Here is a 17696-nt window from a genome sequence, read left to right as displayed (position 1 = left end):
GCTCACCAGCCAAGCAGCAAGTGCTGATCCCGCTATTAAAACAAGCACAGGTGCTCAGTGGTGTTAGAAGGTTCTTAGGGAACCCAGCACCTTTCATCTCCCTTCCAGATTCCAGATTAGTGGCAGAGCCAGCAGTCATCAACAGATCTCTGAACCATAATCCCCCCTCCTTTTTTCTATCTCTGTCCATACCCCAGGCCTGGTTGGCCCCCTCTAGCCAAAGCAGGTAGCATCTCCCTGGGCCAAAACTTCATGGTTTTGAGCTGAACCAACCAGGAGAGTTATCTAATTACCATGGAGGAGCCCTCAAAACTTCTTGTATACTCACAGATGGGCAAAGGAATTAACCTTTGAGTGGCTTGTCATCCAGCTAGGAGAGGGATGTCAGAATTGTGAGGAATGGGGAGTCCAAGGGAAACCACAAATACGAGCATTTCCTGCTGCATATGGACAGTATATTGGGTGTTTGCATGGGTCTCTCTTGTGTCCCTCACTGCTTAGTAAGTGTTGATGATTGGATGCAAAGGGAAACTATGTAACAAAAAATAATCTGTTCCTCCCAGGCCATTTCCAAAGCTGGCACCAGCTCCTTCATCAATAGCAGTGCCCTCTCAGACTTTCTTATCTAGGATGACACACTTGACCCCACTATATCCTTGGAGCTACTGCAAGCCCACTCAAGGAGCAAGTTCTTTGGAGTGCTCAGGTCCAGCCTAGGGTTCCCTTGCAAACAGTGCCATCTCTTGGTCAGAACATGCCAGCTTCCAGGCTGGTAGAATTCTAGAAAGAGGGTCTCTTACCCTAATGGGACAAAAGATACACATTTTACAGCTTATACTTAGCTCTTCTTTATTTTACTAAAAGAAGCCTCCTCTGCCCAAATATATTAGGCAAATAAGTAGTTTACCAAATATATTAGGTAAATAGGTAGGTTAGCTTTTGTTGGTGAGAGTTTTATACATGTGGTTTGGGGATCTTTAGCACCTATTTTCTTTTTAGCACTTTCTAGCGTGGGGTATTGAGACAGGCATGCTCTAAAGGGGAGTTGCACCAATCCATGCCAGTGAGCAGAAGACCAGGCCAAGCAGTATAAACGCCAAGGCCTAACATTAGGCCTTTCCTCTGACATCGAGCCTCCTTTTCCCTTTCACTCGAGCCGGTGCCCAGATGTCAGCTGTCTAAAGAAGGGGGTAGGAGAGGTTTATACAGCCCTTTGGGGTAAAAGACATTTCCAGAGTGTAGAGAGCAAAGAATAAGTACAATGTCATCTCTAGCAAAGAATAAAATTTGTATAAAAATAGTTAACTCTAAAAAATTATTTTATTTAAAAACAGTTCTCAGATAAATATGCTGACTTACTATAGTATTAAAATGGGCTTTAGCTCTGGGAAGGACAGTGATGTAGTGGAAAGAAATGGGCCTTAGGGACTAACTGACCTGGCAAGTTAATGAAGTTATTGAAGTCTGTTTCTGGTAAAATATGAATGATAGTAATGATAATATCATGGGGTCTTGGGATAGGCATGCTCCAAAGGGAGCTGCACCAGTGAGCAGAAGACGGAGGCCACACTGAGTGCTGAGCAAGACTTACTTTCAAAATGGCAGATACCAGTAAAGACAGCCATAGCTAGGTCCACGTCTGGATCAGATGAAGCAATTTGCATAATATGGTATTGTTCTGGAGCACATATTACTTGCAATTACCACTGACTTTTTGGCAATGGTTCTACATTGAATGAACGGAAGCTGTGGAAGGCCTTCAAATTTAGATCTTGTGGGGGGGGGTGATCTTCGAGATGAGCATTAAAGGTGGAGCGGGGTTTTAAAGAATTGGAATGAAGCAGACCAGGGTTCAAACCCCAGCCTTGCCATTCACTAGCATTGTGACCTCTGAAGGTGAACATGTTCTCTCCTTTGTAAAATATCCTGGTTCTGCTTGTCAATACCACAGGAGGGAACATATGGAAAGCACCTGGTATGAGCTCAGCAGCCGGTAAGATGAGCAAAAATGGGGAGCTGGATGTTGTGGGGTGGGGGTGTAGGAAGGCACAAAAAATCCGGTTAGCTAAGATGTGGGCTGTGGGCAGCCCTTCAGCCCAACCCGTGGACCCAGCCTCACGGTGGCTCTCTCTTCAGGTGGCCACCATGTCCTTGAAGATCCAGACAAGCAACGTAACCAACAAGAATGACCCCAAGTCCATCAACTCTCGGGTCTTCATTGGAAACCTCAACACAGCTGTGGTGAAGAAGTCAGATGTGGAAACCATCTTCTCCAAGTATGGCCGTGTGGCCGGCTGTTCTGTGCACAAGGGCTATGCCTTTGTCCAGTATGCCAACGAGCGCCATGCCCGAGCAGCTGTGCTGGGAGAGAATGGGCGGGTGCTGGCAGGGCAGACCCTGGGTAAGCTCCTGGTATTCTGCGCAGGTGCTGGCCTTCACTCTCCGGCTCCCCTCTTAGCCCCTTTTATGTTTCCTCCACCACTACCCACTATCCCCATTAGAGATGTTACAACTTAGTTATATTTAAGTTATGAATTAAGTAGTTACAAATCAATGCCTGTAGAGGATAATTTTAGAAGCTTCTGGAAAACACTTCTGTCCTGACCCTGCTTTCACGATAGCCCTTAATGATAAGGCTTATGGCTCCAGAATGGACTAGCACAGTCTATTACATTAGGCTACAGGTGGCTTAGGTTAGAACCCTTTCTGAGAGCCAGGAGGAGGTGCTGGGAGCACGAGGTGAATCAAGCAGTTGCCCTTGGCCTTGGTGTTATATACATGTGATGTGGCCATGCTAGTGGTCTACCATGGAGTGTATACAGTGTTCTGGGTATATGTGTATGTTTGAAAAGGGATACTTATATATGTATTCCTGAGTATGTGGTATGTGGATGTAACTGAATATGTGGACATACACCTTAGTGTGTATGTATGTAGTATGTGTCAGAATATATTGAGTGCGTAAGCAGATATGCATATATTCATTTACCAAATGTTTGTTGAGATCCCATCATGTGCTAAGCACTGAGCTAGGCATAAATACATTTGTTAGAACATTTATGTGAGTGTGCATTAGCTCACTTGTATATTGGCAGTTATGTATATGATATTGGAAGCAAGCCTGAGTGTACTTAAGAGTATATATGTTATCCGTGTGTGTGTGTGTGTATGTGTGACCTTATTACCTGCACATGTGAATGTGTGAGGGCGTGTTACCTATGACTGTTCACATTTGTGTTCACATGAGTGTTCTTGAGAATGCATATATGTGTGATGTAAATGGAATATGTGTGAGTGATGTTTGTGAGCTTGCATGCATGTGTCTGAGTATATATGAATATGTTGTAAAAAGGCGTATGCACGTGTTGTATGGGTATGAGTCAATTGTGTAAGGACATTCGTTAGCTGTGTGAGTAAAGTCCATGGGTACGTCATATGTACACATAAATTGCTGCACTCTTGCCATGAGGATGATCTGTGTACTGGCACCTGCTGTCCTGCCAGCGTTTGACTCTGCCTTTTCCCTTCACACAGACATCAACATGGCTGGCGAGCCCAAGCCAAACAGACCCAAGGGGTTAAAGAGAGCAGCATCTGCCATTTACAGGTGGGGCATTCTGTCTTATCTATGTCTGGGTAGGATTGGTCCCTCTTTCCACAGAGGGAGTAAACACTGGTGGTGATGGTGTGCTAAGCCTAGAATTTGGGGAGGCGTTTGGAGATGAGGGCCTGTGGAGAGTGGGCTGAGCAGCTGTCCCTAAGCCCTGGCCCTCTCCCCTTTGTTTCCCCAGTGGCTACAGTTTTGACTATGATTACTACCGGGACGACTTCTACGACAGGTGAGCAGGGGAGGGGCGTGCCCAGGCATGAAACAGCCAAGCTGGAAGGGCTCTGAGAGATTGCTGGTGCAGCCCATTCAGTCATCAAAGTGGAACCTAAGCCCAGAGGTGTGGACAGGCATTTGCCCAAGGCTGCTCCGCAAGTTGTTGGCAGAGCTGGGACTAGAGTCAAGTTCTGCAGGAGCCCAGGCTAGAGCGCCCCCACCCCACACTGTCTCCCACCCTCTGACTGGCCTTCCTCCTCCTAAATCTGGGGTGGGACTAAATGGGACTGGATAGCCAAGGGACACATAAACATAGCAAATTGGAATACAAAATGGTAGGGGTCCAGTGTAGGGAATGTGAGCCCTTGTGCTTCTGCTGTTCTACTTCTCGAGGTAGAACAGCTGGAAGGGACCTCAGAACTCAGTCTGGGCCGCTGGGCCTTATTTTTATAGGAAGAGCCAGAGGCCCTTTAGAGGTCTGAATCAGTCCCTGGTATGCTGTGACCCACCCTCGATTCCCAAGCCTACCCAGACCCCAAACTTGAGGCTGTGGCCTCCACTGCATGGCTCCATCCACACTCTTGAGTGGAAAACATGATGGGAGCTGGCCCAAACCTCCCTGCTCTCTCTCTTCCTCCTTCCTTCCCTCTTGGCCTGTCCCAGGCTGTGCAAGAAGAATAGAACCTCTCTGAGCCTCGGTTTTCTCTCCTGTGAATGGTATAGTTGAAAGTGCCCTAGCCTGGGAGTCAAAATACCTGGGTGCTAATCTCAGCTCTGCCACTGAATGGATTGTGTGGCTTTGGGTAAATTCCCTCCAGTCTGTGAAATAGGCTTGCACCAAATGATCCCTCAGGGCTCCTCCAGCTCTGGGATTCTGTGGTTCAGTGATTCTGACCAAGGCCAGAGCCGCCCCCTCCCCTTCGGGACAGAAGTGCAGTGTCTGGGACTGGATCCATTCCCAGAGACTTTCCATCTCCAGCCATTGCCAGCCCAGGACAGGGGCTCCCTGAACAAAGGAGTGCCAAGGCATGGGGCATTGAATTGCCCGTTGATGGCATGTTTCCTGGTTGTTATCAGGAAAGCAATCCCACAGTGTACCCCTGAGGCTGCTGTTCCCTACAGAAAGGTGGTAGCAGCAGATGTGGTGGGAGAGACCCCTACTCAGCCTTCTGAGCTGCATGATCAACAGGAAAAGAAACCCTCCTGGAGAGGGCTGAGTGATGGTGGTGGGGGGTGGGGAGTGGGGGGGAACACATGGGTGGGGTGCCTGGGGGTCTGATGGAATTGCCCAACCTTGATGCTCTGCTGGGCCTCCTGCCCTCTATCTCTGAGGTGGAGTAAGGATGGAGTGATGGAGGGGGTCCAGAATGAGGAAAGGGCCTCATGCTTCTCTTGGAACCCTGGGCATTCACCAGTCACGCCTTCTAACATGGGATTTAACCACATTCTCTCGTGTTCCACCCTCACAGCAGTCTCAGGGAGAGGGGGCCACAGAATAGCCATCCTCATTAGGCGATGGGAAAACTGAGGCTCAGGCAGGCTTAGGGATTGGCCCTCGAGACCCATAGCTTTCTGTTCCCAGCTGAAGGTTTGTGCTGCTTTGGCAAGATTTGCAAACTCTGACCAGGAGTTGAGGTGGCAGTTGATTGAGCAGAAGCTAGGTCAGAAATAGAGCAGGCCTGGGTAATCTAGGGAAGGCTCCTTTCTGGGGCTGGTCTCAGTTTACTACTATGTTGAATGGGGCTGTAACTATTACCACGTGCCACCTCACCTGCCCTTAACCAGCCGGCTGGTAGGAAAGGTGGATGTAATGAGGATCCCAGCAGCTCTTAGGGCTTCAAAAGCCTTTCTCTTCACCCCCAGGGCTTGTTGGGAGCAAGCAGAGGTATGTAATTCAGGCCAGCCCTTCATCAGCCAGATACATGTTAGTCTACACAGTGACCCCTTGTGGCCAGAGGCCATGCTGCAGCCTCTGGACCGTTTGCCCTCACAGGCTTTTCGACTATCGGGGCCGCCTGTCACCGGTGCCTGTGCCTAGGGCTGTCCCTGTGAAGCGACCCCGGGTTACAGTCCCCTTGGTCCGCCGTGTCAAAACTATACCTGTCAAGCTCTTTGCTCGCTCCACAGCCATCACCACCAGCTCAGTCAAGATCAAGTGTAAGTGACTTATTTTCTTCCTAAATAACTTTTTTTGTCATTAGCAAAATAATAGAATTACATTTTTTTACATTGGAAAATAGATAAAGGAACAAATCTCCCACAGTTCTGCAGCTCTAACACAACCAAGTGAGTATTTTCATGTATTTCTAAGAGGAAAAGACTGACATTTGGGGGGAGGGGGGCTTGGGTTGGGCACAGAGTCCAGTGCTGTGACATGGAACCCAGTGAGGAGATGGTGTCATCTTTCCTCTAGTAAGGACAGGTCTGCACAGGCCCACTACTCCACATTTACTCTGGTGTGCAAACGCTGTCATCAGGCATCCCGGAAACCAGATTGTAAAACACCCACCTTTGTACACCTCAAAAGGTGGACACCATTCTATATCACAAGCAGAGACACATACTTGTTCAGATGCACACAGAGTGCATTTTTATCCAGCCCCAGTCCCTTTCAGAATTGAGAAGTCGGGTGTGGGGAAAGATCCAGGTTCAGAAGGGCAGTCTGGTCACTTTAGGAATGGCCTTCAGAAAGTCTCAAGGGAAGCCACAGGCAGCTACAGCCTTTTCCCTGGCCAGAAAAAGAGCTGTGGACAAGAACAATTCCTGCCTCAGGCCTGTCTTCCCAACTGACAGAATAGGGCTAGGGTCTTGTGTTAGTATCGAGCTCCCAGGCCCCAGGTGACAGCCCTGTACTCCCTCCACTCCCAGTAAAGAGCAGTGAGCTGCAGGCCATCAAGACAGAGCTGACGCAGATCAAGTCCAACATCGATGCCCTGCTGGGCCGCTTGGAACAGATTGCCGAGGAGCAGAGGGCCAACCCAGGTCAGCTTCCAAGACTCCTTGCCCTGGTTCAGGTGACCAGGGGCCCAGGGCAAGGGGGGTGGGGGTGGGAGGACAGTTCGTGGGGCAGAGAGGGGCTTTGGCCTCTAATCCCACCTGGACCCACTTCTCGAGGCTTAGCTTCTGCTGAGGTGTTGCCTGGGAAGCTGTCCCAGGCTGTTTTATTCCCCTCTTCACCCCTTTTCCCTCAAGATGGCAAGAAGAAAGGCGACAGTGGCAGTGGCAGTGGCAATACTGGTGGCAGCAGCCGGCCACCAGCCCCCCAAGAGGACACAACTTCTGAGGCAGGCACACCCCAGGGAGAAGCACAGCCTCGAGATGACGGTGATGAGGAGGGGCTGCTGACACACAGCGAGGAAGAGCTGGTGAGGGCGTGGTTGGAGGGGCTGGGGCCGGGCTTTTCACTCCTGGTTGCAGCAGGGGAAGGGGGAACTTCTGAGCTGGTTCCTTTTTCCCAGGGGTTCTAGTCCTGTGAGGAAGGTGGGGAATGAGCAGGGAGTAGTTGCCTATTTCAGCCGTCAGTCAGAAGTACCACATCCCACCAAGGCCTGGGGCAGACCTCTCTTGAGCCCAGGGCCCATTCTAGACTCGGTTTTCCACATGGGTTGGAGAGGGGAAGAGTCAGGAGCTCGGGAAGCACATATGGTCTGCAGAGTTCCAGGGAGCAACACTGGGATTTCCTGGGGAAGCCTCAGGGAAGTAGGTCTCACTCCACCTGGTGATTGTTGCCTGAGCATGAAATAGGCAGTCTCATGAGGGATCAAAGGAGTTCCCTGTCTGTGAGGGTGGAAGGCCATTTGGCAAGGAGCTGATACTAAATGGGAAGGTAGACCCGATTCTGAGTCTGTAAGGTATCTGCTGTGTGCTTACTACTTGTTTACCTAAGAAACACTCACTGAGCATCAGGCCCTGTAGTCCACACTTTCTAATTTCATTTAACCTGAACAACAGCCCTGCATTGTGCAAAGTATTCCCACATTTTACCCTGTGAGGAAACTGAGGCTCAGAGGAGTCAAGTGGCTTGCTCAGGGCCTTATAGCTAATAAGGGCTGAGCCAGGATTGGACCCCAGACTTCTTCACTAGGTCTAGAACTTTCTCCTTTTCATCACTGCTGGGTTCTGGTGTGAGGACAGACTGGGCTCGTGATCACAACACGTAAGAGGTCCTCCTCGTGTCCAGCTCATTTCTTTCAACCTTGCCTGTTATTTCAGCTTACTCTCTTGAGCATAGGTTTCTTAAAGGCTGTTAAAGGCTTAGATATCCCAAAGATGGGGAGTTAGCTCACCAGTCTACTAGGCTTTTAGCCCGGTCCAATCTGAGAAGGTCTTTTTATGCAGAAACATGCCCCCTACCACACATAGAACTTCCTTGACTGGTCCCTTCTTTCTCCTGAGGGGCCCTCAGTCCACCCTGTTGGCATCCCAAATCAGCTGTGTTTAGACTGGTCCCATATCCATTTCCCTTGGCTGTCCCTCCCCCTTTCTGAGTTTGGCCTCCAGGTATGCTCTGGGCCTCAGGGCAGGACTCAGAGCTTGCAGTGAGTGATGTGTGGTCTCTTTGTTGCCTCCTCCCTATCAGGAGCACAGCCAGGACACAGATGCAGAGGATGGGGCCTTGCAGTAAGCAGGTATGGTGGTCCTGGTGGGCAAGGGATGAAGTGAAGTGGAGGACATGCTGTGAAGCGGATTTGGCAGGGTAGTGCTGTGCCCAGCAGTGAAGGCCCCTCTATCCCTAGCCATCTCACCATGCCTCTTTGTGGTGGGGGCTTGGTAGGCTATGGGAGCAGGAGCCATGGATGGGCTAGCCAGGCTAGTCCAGCAGGGGTTCCCTCGGCACACTGAGCCATGGTACCCGCCTGCGCCCTGGAAGAGCTCTGAGAATCCTCTCTTCTAGAGGAAGACAAACCATTACCATCCAGTATGAGCAGGAATGTCTAGGAGCCAGGGGCGGTGAAAGAGGGCTGTGGTGGAAGAGGTGATATGTAGCTGAGCCTGTTCAGGATTGAGGGAGGAACACCCTGAGCAGAGGCACAGAGCTCCGGCAGTCCTCAGTGTGTGGGAAATGCCCAGGGGCCTCCTGTGGCTGCAGTCCCAGCTCTGCATCGTAGGGAGAGGAAGCTGCTCATCATCAGAAGGTGAGGTTGTGCCAGGCTTAGGGACTGGGACCTGATCCTCTCAGGTGGAAACGTACTGCGTGCCAGGAGGTACCCCACAGGTTGTGATTGTACTAATAATATAACAGATGTGGAAACTGAGGCACTGAAGCGGGAGCACAGGGAGATAAACCACATATCTCATAAGATCCCAAGGGTGGTAATTGGTGGGGTCTAGATTTGAACCCACTGCTGTGTGGCCTCAAAGCCCACTCCAGCCAGTGTCTACTACCTAGCTCTGCCAACTCTGCCCCATTCCTTTGGGGGCCACGTTCTAGTTAGATGGCTTGGGTGGAGGAACGCCTAAACAGCAGAGGCGTGTATTCATGGTACGTTCATGCCGAGATGCTTCACCAGCAAGGGCTTCCCAGACCGTTAACATGTAGGAAATTCCTTACATGTGGTTTTTTCTCTTGGAACTTCATGGTTTGTTTTACCAGAGAAAGTTTTACCTTGTTAAGCCAGTTTGAAGGTGAAGTGCAGAGTCTCAGGTGAGGAAGTGGAGGCTCAGGACGGGGGAGAGACTTGGCCGGAGTTCCATGACCAGAAGGTTAGGAGGCCAGAGCCAGAGCACAGGCATACCTCCGCCTGCAAGTAGCAATATCATTTGGCCTTTGCTTCTTCCTAGCCCCTGTTTTAAGAGCACAGGGCGGGAGCATTATCTCAGTCTGCTGAGGTTTTGCTTCCCAGCAATTGTTGACAGTTTGGCTCAAATAAACTCAGAAAAATTCTAAAAAAAAAAAAAAGCACAGGACTTTTCTTCTCAGCCTTAGCCTCTCATTTCTCTCTTTCTCAGTCTGACAGGAGCGATGGCCACTGGCAAGAGAAGGGCGTGCACTGTACCAGGCCTCAAACTGGACACCCACCCCTGGATGCCACCCCAGCCCATCCCAGAGAAGAGCTGGCAGCAGGCACCTCATCCCCCATGCATCCTGGCCAGTGCCACATCCTCTGCAGGTGGAGTTATCAGCTTCCCCTTCCCACATACCCTCCCTGTTGGCACTGCCTAGGCCAGAGGGCAGAGCACAGAGTTTTTCCCACACTCTGCCCAGGACACTCCCAGGCTTGGGGTTTTTCTATAGGTTTGGAGAGGAGTTGGGGGGGGCACAGAGAGGGGACCCTAACAATAAAGAGATTGGATCCCAACTTGCTCTGAGATGGGATAGTTTGTGTTTTCTCATAAAGGTACCCTGGCCCCCCTGCCCAATCAGAAAGCAGATCTACTGTACCCCTTTCTGCTCCCTCCTTCACTCTTACCTGTCAGGGACCATTGTCTAGGGTGTGTAATACTGATCCACCTGGGCCTTAATTTCCACAGCAAAAACAGATAAAATGGCCAGCAGGGCTGTTGGGGAGGCCAGATATGCCAGTGCCCGTGAGGGTGCTGAATGTTTGCTACCCACTTGGTCAATAGTAGGTCCAGGCTGCAGCTTCTCACTAGTCCGGCCTTTCCCTGCTCTAAAGCAGTCCGAGAACCCACTGTCCCCCCTCTCTGCCCTGGTTTAGGAGACTGTTTTCTTCACGGGCACTTTGCCTTCTCGCCAGCCTCCCAGCCTCCAGCTTCTCTCTGCCCCGTTTCTCAGGCCACCACAGCCTTATTTCTGAATCATATCCCTTCCCTTTCTGACTTCTCGTTGTCAGGATAAAATGCCAGCTTCTGAATAGGGGTACGTGATCCTGGTCTCTCCTGTTCTTTTGTCACCACACACACAAACCTTACATTGCAGCCACACAAAACAAGTCCTTCACACTCACTGGCAGCAAGAAATAGAGCCCCTCCATTTACCTCACCCAGCAGGGGTTTGGCGTCAGGGTTACGCGTGGCCTGTCTGCACTTATCTCTGTTCTTTAACTGGCCAGGTACCTTCAAACTCCACCTCTGTCCCAACTTCGCCTCCTGCCCCCTTTCCCCATATTCCCCACAAATTGTACAGTTTCTCCGCATTCAGGTTCCCAGTAGGGAATCAGTGGCCACAGCAGTTACATTTTGAATCAGTCATAGATTACTGACCAGGACAAAAAGCCATGGGTACCTCCCCTGGTCCAGTGAACTGGGTGATTCAAGTGTGGCCACTTAGGCTGGTCTCACTGGCATAGGGCTGTGGGTGCACAGGCACCCACGAACATACTTTGCTCCAAGCCTGGCACATACTCTTGCTTCTACTTTCTCTACCTGGGAATTATCCACTTATCATTAAGCTGCTATTCTAGTCCTTACCACTGAGAATTCTCAGAAATCTAGACTTGGGGTGAAAAATAGCCGCTTAGAACGAGGCTGGGCCCTTGCCCAGCTTGGTCAAAACAAAAGACTTCAGTCTGGAGAGATGAAGGTGTCCTGAGGAAGGTACTAGGTCCACAGGGAGTGTCCTTTCTCCCCTGAATAGCCCTCAGTGAACATACCCCTACCATCCTTGAACTCAAATCTTTCTTTGCTGTACAGAAGGCCAGAGCCCAGCTCTAGCGGACCTGTTTGCACACCTGGGCAGATGTTTGTGTCCCCACCTGTGCAAGATGGGGAACTACTACCCTGAATTGGAGCTGCATTAGACAAAGTCTAAAGAAGGGGTTTTGGAGCCTGGTGAACCTCAGAGGGCTGGCACTGTATTCCTTTGTTCCCAGAGCCTAGTACTCTGTGCCCATTGCACTGTAATAACATTCCCAGATTCTGCAAGGCTCTACTTGGTAGTACTTGACTGAGGCACTTTTCAGAGCTTGGGGGTCAGGTAGAACAGCAGGGGCTATGGGCTTCTGTAGTATGTCAGGCACAGGGCGCCATGAGAAGAGCAGGGAAGACCCATTTCAGTGCAGAAAGCATCTTCTCTACCCAGAGGCCCTGCCTAATCGCCCTGATACCAGAACATATCCTGGACAGAGAATGGGATCCCTGTCCTGGCTTTCCAGGGAATAGTTACAGTTGTACCCTTGAGCGGGAGGTTCATAACCATAAAACCCTGCATGTATATCCCTGCCCTCACCATGTCTGGGGCTAAGGAAGTTATCTCCCATTCCATTGCTCAACAGTTTTCAATATTCTGTCTAACCTTTGAAAACCAAAAACAGATGGTGAAGAAATGTGATACCAGATTGTGCCCAAAGGACCAATATCTCTAGATGTTTTTAAGATCCGAAACCTCATTTGTGATTCTAGCAGCCATCCTGGAGTATCACAGAAGTTGGTTTACTGGATTGTGACGTTAGGCAAGTCTTTTTCCTTGCCAGGTCTCAGTTTCCTCATGTGTATGAGGGGTTGGCCTAGATCAGGGAAAATATGGGCCTTATATCAGTTATTAACTGTTGTATAACAACTACCCTGAAATGTAGTGCCTTTCCTAAACATTAATTAGCTTCTGATTCTGTGGCTTGGCAGTTTGGATTGTGCTCAACTGGGTGGTTCTTCTGCTTACCTGGGTCCTTATGTGGGTGAAGTGAGCTGGCAGGTTGCCTGGGGGCTGGTTGGTCCCAGATAACCTCACTCACTTGTCAAGTGGTTGGCTGGGCAACAGGGGCAACTGGGCCACATGTTCGCAGCATTTAGCAGGCAAGACAGGGTAAGCCCCAATACACAAGTGCTCCTCAAGCTCCTGCTTATGTCCTGTTGTCAAGTCACATGGCTAAGCCCAAATTCTTCTTTGTCTCAGGTGTCTTTTCACTTGCTGCTTCAAAACATTTATTAGTAGCTGCTGGAGTGCTTTTTGAGGACTTACAGCAATTTTTAGATTATTAGGAAATAGTAACATGGTAGTTTGGTGGTTTTTTAATTGGCAAGGAGTTGAAATGTGGGTATGTGTCAGATATTAGCCAACCCTGGCCAGGTCTTAGAGACCACAGAAATACAGAAGGTAGAGCAGGGCTGAAGCTCTGAGCCAGGTGTCCTGGGTTTGAATTGCAGTTGGACCACTGATTAACTTTGGGTAAATCATAATCCCTCTGCCAGTGGCCACATTCTTCATAATAAAATTATTCCATAGTAACAGTAAACCATTTCTTGTATATCTGCTGTGTAAAAGGCACATTTTATACTTATTTAATCTTCACAACAACCCTTTAGGTTGATGTGTGAACTTTTGGTTACAAGTTATAGAAACTGAACTCAAACCTCCTTAGGAAGGAGGAAGTTTAGCTTCACAAATTGAAAAGTCCAGGGCATGTGAGGGTGGAGGGGGAGAAGAAGGAATCCCCAAAAGGGAAATATGAGTTCTTTTGCTGGAAAAGAGGAGGCTTGGGCTGACAGAAACGACATGTCTTCATTGTGTGGTTATGCCCATTTTACAAGTGAGGTTCTAAACACGGCCCCATTGGCAAGTAGTCTGTATCTTCTCCCTTTCATCTGGACCATGACTGATCTATGGAATACGGTGAGGGTCATGCCATTCCGGTCTCCCAGCAGTATGCACCTTTCGTGTCTCGGGACCCAGCCACCATGCTATAAGAAGCCTAGGTCACATGGAGAGCCATGTGTACATGTTCCAGCTGATAGCCAGTATGAACTGTCAGACGTTAGCGAAGAAGCCTTTGAGATGACTCCAGCCCAGCCACTGTCTCACTGAAAACTGAGTAAGAACTGCTTCGCAGACCCTAGCCAGAGCCTGGCGCCATGAGGGGTAATCACCAAATGATTGTTGTTGTAAGCCACTAAGTTTTGGTGGGTTTGTTACATATCAATGGAACATAGACTCAAAGAGGTTACATAGCTTGCTCTGCTTTAGGAGGACTGGATTAACAGTATAGACTGTTTAACTGAGTTCCTGTTTAGACTATTTGTTGTATGATCTTAGGCAAGTCACTTAACCTGAGTCTTATCTTCATTTCAAACACAGAAGAACAAATCTTTGTATAACAGTACTTAATAAATGAGAGTACTTATCTTTACCTAATCCAAATTCAGGTACTTTTTCTCTTAAAAAATAACACACCACAATTTCCTGCTTCTTTTTATACTCTCCTTGTTCCCAAATGTATTTCAGGCAGCCTACAAAGAGAAAGTCAATAGAATATTATACAAATGAGGCAAAGGAAGGTGATAGCGAGGCCTTTTGTGCTGTTCTGATGCCTGAGTTACTCAGTCTGGAGCAGTGTGTGGGCCTGGCCACTAGGACCATGGGGCAAGCCCAGCTGGCCCTCCTGCCTGTATGAGCAGACAACCCCTTTCCTCTGACTGGTGAGTGGGCTCCTGGTCCACACATACCTCTCCTGCACCTCTGCCTCAGTGCACTTTCTATGGGAACCCAGATAGTCAGGGTGTCCTTACACAAAGGTACAGTAGCTGGGTCTTGATGGGCAAGTGCATAGGTTTGGCAGAACCTGACAGGGTTACCCATTCTCACTTTCTGACGTGGACCCCATCTCTTCCCCACCCTACAGTCCCTTCTAACAGTAAGGTCCCCTCTTACCCTTCAAACCCCACTTTCAGCATCTCCTTTATCCCTTGCACAGCCCAGTGTCTAACTCCCTGAGCACACAGAGTGCTCCCTAAGGCCAGAGACTGTCCCATTCATTCTTGCTCGTAAGGGTTTTCAAAAGCAACGTGTGACTTGGTCAACTAAAGAATTATGGAGCAAATCGTGGGGTATTTTTGTTCTTATTGATTTTAGAGAGTAAAGGAGATGGAGAGATCAATGAGAAATATCAACATCAGCTGCCTCCTGCACACACCCCTGGGGATTGAGCCTGAAACCCAGGCATGTGCCTTGACTGGGAATTGAACCAATGACCTCCTGGTGCTTGGGTCAACTCTCAACCACTGAGCCACACTGGCCAGGCAAATTATGTGTTCTTACTTATACTCCACCCATACAGCTTTAGACTCTATAGAAAGTGGGCAATAATATATATGTATATGTTTGCATTTCCTGGGTGCTCTGCTAAGACCTTGAACACAGACTTCATCATCTTATTTAGCCCTCACAGCAATCCCAGAGTTGGATACTTATCCCTGCTACAAATTGGGAAATAGAGACTTTGGATTGTATAATTTGTCGAAGATCACTTTGAAAAGGTGGAGGCAGGATGCAAACCTGGGAAGTCCTCTCCACATGCCTTTGTCATAAACAACTTAGAAATTCCTCTTCCGATTCTCGTGAGAAGTCTTCCTGGCTCTCCTCTTCCTCGGCATGGTATCTTTTGCTGACTGTTCCTCTTAAGCCAGCACCTCTCTACCTTCTCTAATTTTTCTGTACGCCTACCAGGCTGACCAGACCCGTGGCTTCACACTCCAGACTCATGCCTCCACCATTTCTACCTCTAGCCTAGTCCTTCCCAGGAGTACCAGGATGTGTATACAGGTGCTTCACCTCATCGCTTCCCTTGGGTGTCCATCACTGCCCACCCTGTTGCTCATGTCGGCATCTTCCACTCCTCTCTAATTGTAAGTCATGGTAATTTTTCCATGGTATGTCTTGGCTCTAACCCGTTTTCATCCCACTGCCTTAGGTTAGGCCCTTTTATCTCTTACTTGGACTTCGGCAGTAACCTAACTACTCTCCCTTCCTCTTACCTCCTATCAGTCTTCCCTCTTTACCACTGTCAGTTATTCACTGCCCAGTGGGTAAATTCCAGACCCCTTAGCATGGCATATAAAGTCTCCAGGATCTAACTCCTTCCTTTTCTCTCTAGCACACCTCCCCTCCTCTCCCCTCCCCCAGACTGGCTTCTGAACCTTTACTCATGCTGTTGCCTCTACCCAGAATGCTTTGTCTTCTCCCACTAGCTAACCCTCATTATCAGTCCCAAAGTCCCCTTTGCAGACACCTTCCTGGCCTGAGTTAACAGTGGCATCTCCTATGTGCCATTTCTATCACACCTTTTACCAGCTTTTATTTATATATATATATATATACATATATATTTATTTATTTATTTATTTTCAAATATATTTTTATTGCTTTCAGAGAGCGGAAGGGAGATGGATAGAAACATCAATGATGAGAATCATTGATCGACTGCCTCCTGCATGCAATCCGGGCATGTGCCCTGACCAGGAATCGAACCATGATCTCCTGGATCATAGGTTGATGCTCAACCTCTGAGCCATGCCAGTTGGGCCCAGATTATATTTACAATTGATTTCTCCTTTTCACTAGTTCCTGAGGGCAGGGGACTGCCTTTTGCTGCAGGCATTCAGGTAATACTCTTGAACAGATTACAGTGGCCCTGAGCAGCAACATTGCAGAGGCAGAGCAGAGGCTCTGGAACCCAGATGCCAGGGACTGCATCCTGGTTCCCCACTTATCTCTGTGACCGCCTTGGGCAACTTGCTTATCCTCTGAATTTCCTTTTCTTATCTGTAAAATGGATATAATAGTATACTTACCTCAGGGTTGCTGTGCTGTTTAAATATATGTATAAGCACCTAGAACAGGTCCTAGCACAAAGTAGGGACTTTGGTGGTGCTAACCACTTATGTAAATGATTATTTAAGAATAGCCCAAGTTCGGGTCACATGAGTCATCTGTCATAGTACATTGGTATATCTGGGACTGAAAAATGAAGCAGTCATAATTCTGAGGCCAAAATGGTTGATACTGAAGCTGTTGCCCAATATGATATTATTAGGTTTGGCCAATTTCCTATATAATATTTTGGCTTTGATTTGGTTTCTGGCTCATTTAAAAGTGCATAAAAATCTGCAGCTCATAATTTTAAATGATGTCCATTAAAATGGTGTTTAATATGAAGAATATCTATTAATACTTATCCCTTAGAACAGCTGGTCCTCCAATGGCTTCAGATGTGTTAATAAGACAAAAGCCAAGCTTAAAACAAGGGGCAATGATTAAAAGGGTTCAGGAAAATCTCAGTCTCAGGGAAGGTTTGAAAGGACAGGGGCCATGGCAGCTACAGGAGACCCAGCAGGTGTTTGGTCCTTTCTTCTCTCGAGCACCACCATCAGTGTGACAAAGCTCCAAGCACTATGCCTCTGTTGCAGTCCTTGGGAGAATTTGATGTCTCTATTGGCAAGGATGGCAGGGTTTATCAGGATTACTCTGAGACAGACAACCGTGTATGAGAATACAGGATATAATCAATGGCAGAGGGAGACTTACTCCAGACTGTTGTTCATCCTCTTAATTAAAAAAAGAACACCAAGGCCCAACTTCTAAAAACACATCACAAAATCTAAAATGTGAAACCTTTGTATTGCCAGGGCAAAAGATCTGGATGGCAAAGGCCAGCTTACAACCGGGACCTCACACACCACAGTAGCACTTCCTCCAGGCTGTCCAGCCCAGCATTTTTAATGCACAATACTAATCCTGCAGATGTTTGGGGCAGAGGGGGCTACAAAAGTCTGCATATTCTATGCTTTCAAATATTAGAACACCTACAACTTGCTAGGCACCGCTTGTTCTCAGTATCGTATTCTCAGTGCTAATGTTATAGTGGGCAGGATGATGTTGTTTTACATGCAGTGGGCAGGGACCTCTAAAGTGTGGGAGTGAACCAGGAAGACATCTTGGGACAAGCTTAAGCTTTTCTGTAGGTGGGGTTGGATATGGAATCAAAGCATTTTCTCAAGACGAGATAATCACATGTTTATGTGCTCATGAAAGTGGACACCAGCATACTAAAACTTAGGCAGTCGTGGAACTTGTTCATCTAGTCTCAAACTTTACCATGGAACCCCTTTCTTTTCCCCTTACAATTAGGAATATTCAGCAGCAACCAAGACATGACCAGGAACCCGCAAATGCCTTTGCTTTGTTACTCTACAGAAAGTTCCC

General features: G+C 48.4%; 1 protein-coding gene across 8 annotated transcripts in view; it reads left to right on the top strand.

Moving 5' to 3' along the window:
* Positions 1 to 17696, top strand: part of RALY (RALY heterogeneous nuclear ribonucleoprotein) — a 125543-nt gene that overhangs the window by 68636 nt on the left and 39211 nt on the right. For 2 of the 8 annotated variants that reach the window (XM_081148931.1, XM_081148930.1), the window contains exons 2-8: positions 2137 to 2401; positions 3535 to 3607; positions 3792 to 3839; positions 5817 to 5980; positions 6692 to 6805; positions 7016 to 7188; positions 9773 to 9933. In XM_081148931.1, coding sequence (XP_081005057.1) covers positions 2146 to 2401; positions 3535 to 3607; positions 3792 to 3839; positions 5817 to 5980; positions 6692 to 6805; positions 7016 to 7188; positions 9773 to 9933 — 989 coding nt within the window. In that variant the 5' untranslated portion in view covers positions 2137 to 2145. Of the gene's footprint in view, positions 1 to 2136; positions 2402 to 3534; positions 3608 to 3791; positions 3840 to 5816; positions 5981 to 6691; positions 6806 to 7015; positions 7189 to 8402; positions 8452 to 9772; positions 10193 to 17696 lie in introns of those variants that run through there. The other 6 variants (XR_013999636.1, XM_081148933.1, XM_081148928.1 and 3 more) reach the window with 6 other exon arrangements.

Source organism: Miniopterus schreibersii (genome assembly GCF_964146895.1).
Source record: "Miniopterus schreibersii genome assembly, chromosome: 10".
In the NCBI taxonomy this organism is placed as follows: domain Eukaryota; kingdom Metazoa; phylum Chordata; class Mammalia; order Chiroptera; family Miniopteridae; genus Miniopterus; species Miniopterus schreibersii.
The sequence above is the reverse complement of the archived record's forward strand: the minus strand, read 5'-3'. Positions and strand labels throughout refer to the sequence as shown.